Genomic DNA, 8,568 nt, shown 5'->3' on the forward strand with positions numbered 1-8,568 from the left:
AACAGTAAACTTGTAAGTAAAACTTGTAAATCAGTTTCATCACTCTGTGTGTATTTGTATGATACATAGATATACTTGAAATTTCAAGATTATTTTTTAAGTATATCTAAGAAATTTTTCTACTGCAAATTTCATGTCTTTATAGGAGGTGGGAGGAGAGTCATGAGTGTTATGATTGGTATCATAAATGAACACGTATTTCACAGGTGAATTGCAATACCACACACTTTTCTTATTGGGGTGGAACTATTGGTCTTTACACCAGTAAATAAATCTAGAAAATTATCCCATTTGTTAAAAACTACAATTTCAATTAAATGCAGTCAGATTCTGATTTACAGCAACAGAGAATCAGCTGCAAATTTCTAGTTCCATACGAAGCTACAATTATATAAAGCTATATAAATGGGAAATGGAGGCTTACTCTCTTTTTTTTATATAAGACAGTGTACTTCAGTTAAAAATAATATCCTCCTCTATTACTATATTAGTAATAGTAGACAGCACCTACTGGGACCACTACTGTTCCAGGTACCTGTAGCACTGACTCAAACCAGTAATAGTTTGCCATGATAATAAAATGATTTATTGTCTTCATATTCTTTAAATTACATTCATTCTGAAAAAATAGTCATCTTCAGATCTATTTTATATATATAAGGAATAGTTTCATCATCAAACCTACTGACAATTATATGTAGAATAACCAGTACAATAGCCAGTTACTTTAGGCATCAAACAAATGAAGAGATATCATTCTTTGTGTGCTTCGTGAGCTTCAGAGCATCCAAATCACATCTGAAAACAACGGATACATTTCTGGTATTAATATAATTTATATACTATGAAATATTTAAAAAGTGAACAGGAAGTAAAGATGCTGTCAGAGTTCAAATAGTTTTTAATGCTTCTTCATTTTTCTCTGGTTGTTTGGTCAGCTGGTAGAAGAGCATTGCCTTTTGCTTAACAGTCAACTTTAGAGTTTGTCATGTAGTTTGAAACACTTTGCACATAATTTTCCTTATGTTTATACACTTGTTTATGAAGCTATCTGGAAATGTATCCCTGTTTTCATACAGGCTTATCTGAAGTCATATCACACCTAAAATAGGCCAATTAATTAGTAATGATGGGCTCTTTTCAGCTGCACACTCATTTTCAAATGAATTTATTGAAGTAAAGGATTTACAGCATATGGACTCACAGACTTCTTATGAGTTAAACTGGCATCCATATATACAGCTGTCAGCAGAGAACTTGAGTAATATTTACAATGTAAATATCAACTTTTATTACATAAGAAACAAATATATGACAACTTTCACTTCACAACATATTTGTTCTGGTTTGATGACTGAAGTCATCTCTTTGAAATACTACGTGGAACTCAAAAAATAGCTTGTTCTTCTCATAGACTTTACCAGGTGTCCTTCAGAAGTCCTGAAAAGCAAAGAAGAAATGTGTTTGAGAAGCAATTCTTGTAAGCAGTTGCATCATGAAGTGTATAAAAGCAGACCATGGACAAGAAGTAACACTTGATATAAAACAATCACGTGAGATGGAGCTTTGCACAGAAGCTTGGTGAGCAGTACAGACAGTAGACAAGGCTGTGGGATGAGGAAGAAAGGCTGAAGGATTAGGCAGAAATGTTACTGTGCATTGGCTTACAGCGCAGATCAGCTCACTTTTGAAAACAATTGTACCCTGCAAATGGATACAGGAATTTGGGTCGCTTGGTACACACTACATCAGCAATGGGATACTGCCATAAAATAACCAGTAACAGTCAATAGTGACTGTTGGAGAGACCTGGATCATCAGTACATAAAAAAAGGACGGCTGAAACTGTTTCCAGAAAGACATCCACCATACCACTACTCTCTCTCACTTGTCAATGCCAGAAGTTTTAGCTGTGGAATCCAGGAGCAGAGATTTTTGCAGTAATCTTGTCTAGAAAGAACAAATCATTCCCAAATCCCATTGCTTATAAATTGCTTTGTTCTTTGAGGTATAAGCAGTTTACGTCCTTTCTAATCTTGAGGAACTTTAGAGGAACTGCCACATTTGTGGAAAGGAAAAGAACATTTTCTTTCAATCATGGAAGGAAACAACAGTTCGGAAAAATGTCTTTATTCTGGAAACATGTTGGACAGGCCTCTGAGCAATGTCCCCACTTACTGCAGAGTGGGATGGAGTAGATAATTTTTAAAGGTCCCTTCCAACCCAAAGTACTATGTGGTTCTACCAACTGCCCACCCCTCCCAGAAAAGAAAAAAAAATAATTATATATATATATCTTCAGTAATCTATCTTACTTTTGAAAATACTAATCCAAATTCACTTCTACATTACCTAACCATGTCCCTGCAAGTGCTGTGATACAGCCTTCTTAATGTTAAGGTTCATGTTGCTGGTTCTCTTAGCTCCAGGGACAATTCCCTTCTACTGAAATAGATGTTTGGGGCTCTTCTTTCCACACCCCCCTTTTTTTTTTTAAAAAAAAAAATATCCTTGAGTTTGTCCTCTGAAGAAATAATAATCTTTATTATTAAAAATGAGTCAATTCTGGTTTTATGCTGCAGTGCGCACAAGCTGAAACACCCAGGTGAGTTAGATACATTATTAACAGTGCCATTTAATTAGGAATTTTCAATAATAGCAATCATGGGATAACTTAATTATTATTACTAATCTGATTATTATATTCAGACAAATTCCCTCTAGAAAGGCATGGAGCATGGCTCTTAGATGATTATGCTTTTCTTATATGCCACACTTCATGTAGGAATAATCTCATTTTATGGGCCAAGTCAAGTTACAGATAGCAAGAGGAAAGAAAGCCTGGCCATACCAGCGGTAGGTGGCTCAGTAGCTCATCTGCAGAATCATAGTTTTCTGAAAAGGAAGGTTCAGGAAGTTCTGATTCATCCCGAAGTTTAGCAGGGTTTAGCTCTTCCTGGCTGTTGTGGATGAGAAACAAGTTTTATTACTTTCTGAAGTAAAAGCAAGCAAGCAAGCAAGCAAAGCCGCCTTCTAACTGCATGTTTTGCTATGCTCCTACCAAAGTCAAACAGCATGGCTAATGGGTGAAAAGACATGGCACTCCAAGCAGTTGTCCAAATGAGTAAATACACAAACAGAATATATGCTCTACAAAAACAAATGTTGGCATTTTGCACTAATACTGATTAGTTGTTTTGGTTTTTTTTTACAGGACATATAAATTTTCATTTTCTATCTTTACTTTAAAGTAAATTTGCAATGAATAGTGCATTTTCTTTATAAAATTGTGTTCCATAGCTCTGTGGATTTTCCCTTGAGTATTTTTTATAACCATTTTAAGAATCTGTCAGAAGATTTTTTCAATTGCCAGATGCTGTCTCTTCTTTATTCTTTTGTTCTAATCTGATTGTAGTGTCTGTTCCAGTCTGAAAGAAAATGCTGTCTGTATTTGAAAATCGGGTTATAAACTAGGTTATAAAGACATTAATGTTCACTGCTTTCTGTTTGTCCTCTCTGTATACATCTACAGGTATAAATGTCTTCTGTCTTACTACCATACAGGTGTGGGAAAAAAATATATTTGCTTTTTATAGTACCTTCTTTTTCCAGTTAAAACTGAGTTTAAGTATTTCTTCACAGCCATTTGCTTTCGAAAGCGGCTGTAGTTGTCAGTGAAGACAGCATCAGAGTGGCGTTTGACCGGACTGTCCTGAGAGCTGGCAACACAATTACAAATTAAAAAATTAATAGACAATATCCATTTAAAAGGAGATACCATTAAATCAGACTTTACAATGTTAATTAGCTAAACAAAATAAAATGTTCATTTCAGCTTTCATTTCTAAGACTTTGGATTTTAGCTCTGTTGAAAAGAAGGCACTGCTTGTATTGCTTACTATGTATTTTAGTAACAAGGATGAAATTCTAAGGACCAGTATTTAGTCTTGGGGGGGCGCACCCTCCACTGATTTCTTTCTGCTGTTCAACCTTGCCATGGCCCATGCAATTAGGTCCCACACTCAATAGTTTCTAGAGTCCCTGCCCCAGGATTTCTTCAGGATTGATCCTGATTGTGGATTCCACGTGTGGCTACCCTTTTCAATGAACTGACTTTATTCTAATTTATGTAATTTGCATAAATATATTTCAGTACAATGCTAAGGTGCAAACTGGTTTAAACCACAGTAAGGTCTCAAAGGACCTGGTCACTGCACATACTGAACTCAAGAAGGACAAAGCCTGCTTCTGAGGAAAGTAAGAGCGCAGCGTCACAGTCACAGATGCTTCTTTTAAGGAGATGTCAGGAGACAAAACATGCTTTGTGAAATTCATAATTAAAGACCCATTTTTCGTGTAAAATCTTGGGGAGTCTCACTGTGTTCTGCTTTAAATGGTCAAGAGTAGTTCATAGCGTATGAAAAACTGGAACTATATGTTCTGGAACAAAGACAGCATTGGCATAAATACAGGACCTAATTTCCACTCAGCTTTTGCACATATGAAGCAGGCACTGAAAGGAACTGTCATATGGGGTCAGACTGAAATACTCTACTATCCAGTTCCCAAGACTGCCCAGTAGCTGCTGCTTAGAAATATGAAAACAAGGTGAGTATATAATGATCCTTTGCAGCATCCTGGAACATCCTAGTCTCAAAGTTTCATCCAGATGTCTTATCTATAGATCTGCCTTATTCTTTTGTGAATCCTATTATAATAGAGATCTCCTAAACATCTGGCAGCATGTTCTACAGTAGGAAAAAAAAATAAATAATTCTTTTTTTGCTTTCACTGTAAGTCAATAGTTTCATTGAACATGCCCCTGCTGTTAAGTACTCACTAATCAATCATTTTGCATTTACTTTCACCATTTTACTGCCAATCTAGTAAAAGCACTACAAAAACAAACAAGCAAAAGTAATTAGTAAATTGGTGTGATGATCACTATAACATTGACAGTATTTATTATCAGTGCTATGTGCAGTCTGTTGCCCTACACCTCACAGCTGTATCAGAAATAAATAGTAATGCATTCACTCAGTAACAATTACCACTAAGCTGTTACATAAGATTTTCAGGTCCCCCATCATTACACCAGTTTCTCTTTCATTATCTTCAAATTTTTAAAAAATATGAAATCTTAGGTAAAGAAGGGTGAAAAACAGCCAATGAACCCGACTGGAAAAAAAAATCTACCTAATGTAAGTGTCACCTCACCTAACTCGTTTTCTAATAAGCGAATGCAGATATCTCTTCACAGCAAGTTTAGCCAAAAGATGGCTGTAGACACTGGTGAAAATTCCATCAGCATGCCTTGCATTTCTGAAATGGATAATAAATAAACCCTACAATACAACCTGAGTTCATATCATTTGGATAATGTTCATTTTGCAAGCATACTGCTTTCCTAAAGTTCTCTATTGTACATGTTAGATTAACCTAATTTCATAAAACAACTTCCAGGTGTTCACAATATGCTTTATAGTCTTCCTGGGAAGTGAATGAATTCATCATGCCAGAATGCCAATGCAATCAACATTTCTGCTGACATTCCTACTGCTACCAGTGTTCAACTTGAGGCCATGTCGGGGTTTTCTGTAATTGATTCTTGCTTTCCTATTTTTCAGTTTGAAAATGTGACCAATCTTCTGGCATAATTCAAGTAGAACATCATCGTTTGCATTTATGATAATAAAGAAACTCACCTATCAATAATTCTGGACAGATCAAAATAGAACTTCTCATTTTCAGGTAGCGTGTTCTGCAAAATGTCTGATTCAGATTTAAATGACCCATGGACATGGTCAGGTTCACTGGCTCCATCAAATGACACTCTGTTTCCCAATCTGTTGGTGAAGGAAACCGTGTGACCGACATTCAGCAATTTCACTGCAATGTACATTCTGGTTTGTGTCAAAACGCACATCTGCCTACTTTAACGAGTAAGGCATTTTAAAGTACCATGGATAAAACAAATATTGCTTTCAGGTATAATTCATGCTAAGTGGTAATTGACATTATAGATCCTCCTCTCTAATGCATATTTTCTAGATATATATTGTCATTGCATGCAATTTAGTTCAGAGAGCAGTACTTTATGTATGGCAATTACAGGTCAAGGGACAACCATGAAACTCTTTATAACAAATCAATCTGATATAAATGATGGAGGGAATTACTAGCCCCCACCCACCCAAAATGAAAACAATTCCTGTGAAGTACTTACCTTCCAACAAAGACAACATGTGCACTGAAATGCAGTATAAGACAGTTTTTAAGTCTTATCTAAATAAAGTAAATGCACCATCTAGAACTTCAAAATGAATATGAGTGCAGTCATGTATCTGTGTGGGGGTTTATTCTTTTATGTTTAAATTAATTTGTTAGTTGCAAGTTTTCAAAGGTTCATATTTAATCTTGTAACAGCAATAGCTCTGTCAAAACCAATTTATAATTACTTCACATTTTTGTAAACTGCAGTTATTTGTATTGTGTCATATTATATCAAGGGCAATCTGACTGCATAGCTGTAGTGTGGCACCGGCATGGCACCAGAGGATTCTTGTAGTTGCTCTTACGTTCTGTGGCAGACAACAGGCTCTCATCCCAGTAGTAAACCTGTGTTTGGGACAATGGGTGGAAACCACATACTAAACCTGAGATAGGGTTTAGTCTTTGTAAGTTTACAGTCATTTTCATATCTGTTGCTACTATTTATATATTTGAGGAATGCAAGATTTCAGTCCAGTAAACAAACAAACAAACAAAAAGGGGGGCAAATTTGCATACAAAAACCCCAGTGCAAGTCAAGTCACACCTTTTGAAAATCAGTCACTGCTCTCTTTTGCTATATCTCTTTTCTTTGATCTCTTTAATGTCACTTTTAGCTAAATACAAAACCATTCTGCCATCTGGTTTAATTTAGTTAGACAACTAATAGCAACTCTGGCAACTCAAGGCATGCAGCAGCACCAAAACTATCAGTCCATGCAGCTGCTCCCTTCATTAAAATCTAGGAACTTTTAATATGTTCGATTTCGTCTATGTATGTTTCTGTTTTTCAAAAGTTGCATCCACCTAGCCGAGACTCGGAGCCTCCCCATAAGAAAAGCCGAGATAGCTTTGGTGGACGTGCCCCGTGTCCCGGAGCACATTTCAGCACACACCCATTCATTCTCTACGCCGTCTACGTACACGGCGGTCAGCAGTGCTGCTGGTGTCTCGAAAGGTGCCTGCGTGTCTCAGAGGGACTTTAAGAGGTCAGGCTCGGCTGGCACCGGCGGGGCTTGGCCGGGCGCGCTCGGCCGAAGTCTCGGCGTGGAGATGCGCACCCGTCAGGTCCCAAGCAAGCAGTGCGACAGGCAGCGCGGCACCGTGCGCGTGTCGGAAGAGCACAGTGGAAGACTAGTGCTTCTCATAGTCCCCTCGACATCCCCGCGGAGGAAAAGGCCGTTCGGGCCTGCGGGGCTCTGAGCGAAGCGCGGAGCGGAGCGCAATGCGCGGAGCGGTATGCGGCTCTTACCGCGGGAGCGGGGGGAAGGCGGCGCCACGTGGGGGCAGCGCCCGCACCCGCCAGCAGAGGGCACTGAGGAGGGCGAGGGCGAGAAGGCGCGGGGAGGCGCCGCGGTGCTCCATGGCCACCACCTGCGGAGGAAAGAGCGCAGCTGTCACCCATCGACCGATCTGCCCGCACCCACCGATCCATGCTGAGACACGGCGGCTTCGTCTCGGGACCCCTTCAGAGCCACCGGCCTGGACCCGAGAGACGCCGCCGGTAGCGGCGTCGCCGTGGCAGGGTAGCTGCCAGCGGGCAGAGAGAGATGGTGCCCCGAAGGCAGCGACCCCAGCGGCGGCACCCGGCGCTTAGCGATCTTTTAAAAATGCTTTTCTTTTTAAAGCGGTAAAAAGCAAGGGTCCCTCTCGGGCTGCCCTGGGCGATCAGACCTGCTCTCCGCGATTCGAGGGCCAGGTTGCCTTTCCTGCCGGTCCAGAAGGAGAGAGGAGGAGAAAGGGAGGGATGGGGACACCCTCCTCATCCCTTGTGAAGTTGCCACTGCGGCAGAGGGAAAGTTACTCACGGAGCCGCGAGTCTGTCGGTGGGGCTGGCGGGCGGGCGCGGAGCAGAGCGAAGCGGAGCGCTGCTGGGGACCTGCACCCTGCCCCGCTGCGCGGCTGCCGGGCTGCGCGGTTGCCGGGGAGGCAGCGGCGGCGGCAGAGGAGGAGGGCAAGGAAGAAGAGGAGAGCTTCGTCTCGCCGCACGCTCTGAGCTGCCCGCCGCGCTGCCGCGTTTTATAGCGTTTACACGTTTCTGCTTCCGAAGCAGCAATCACGTTACTGGGGAGACGTCACCCTTCCCAAGGGGATGGTCGCTTTGTTCAGGACAGTCAGAGACTTATATTTAACTCATGAACAGCCGCTCACATTACCTCCCCCCTCCCCCTTCGCCTTTATTTGATTTATATTAATGTGTTAGCTTTGGGGGTAGCAAGGCCCCGTCAGCAGCGTGATTCTGCCTCGCAAGGCAGGAGAGCAAAGAACGGCAGGGGCCACGCTGCACGGCGTACTCTG

General features: G+C 40.7%; 1 protein-coding gene across 1 annotated transcript; it reads right to left on the reverse strand.

Moving 5' to 3' along the window:
- Window positions 1-554: 554 nt before the first annotated feature.
- VIP (vasoactive intestinal peptide) lies at window positions 555-8,287 on the reverse strand. The gene is made up of 6 exons (XM_054162464.1): window positions 8,079-8,287; window positions 7,523-7,644; window positions 5,706-5,846; window positions 3,600-3,719; window positions 2,852-2,960; window positions 555-1,440 (listed from the first exon to the last, which is right to left on the reverse strand). The coding sequence occupies exons 2-6, from the start codon at window positions 7,633-7,635 to the stop codon at window positions 1,432-1,434; spliced, it is 492 nt and encodes a 163-aa protein (XP_054018439.1). The 5' UTR covers window positions 7,636-7,644; window positions 8,079-8,287; the 3' UTR covers window positions 555-1,431.
- Window positions 8,288-8,568: the final 281 nt, after the last annotated feature.

This window comes from Dryobates pubescens, chromosome 6 (genome assembly GCF_014839835.1).
Source record: "Dryobates pubescens isolate bDryPub1 chromosome 6, bDryPub1.pri, whole genome shotgun sequence".
NCBI classification, from domain to species: Eukaryota; Metazoa; Chordata; class Aves; order Piciformes; family Picidae; genus Dryobates; species Dryobates pubescens.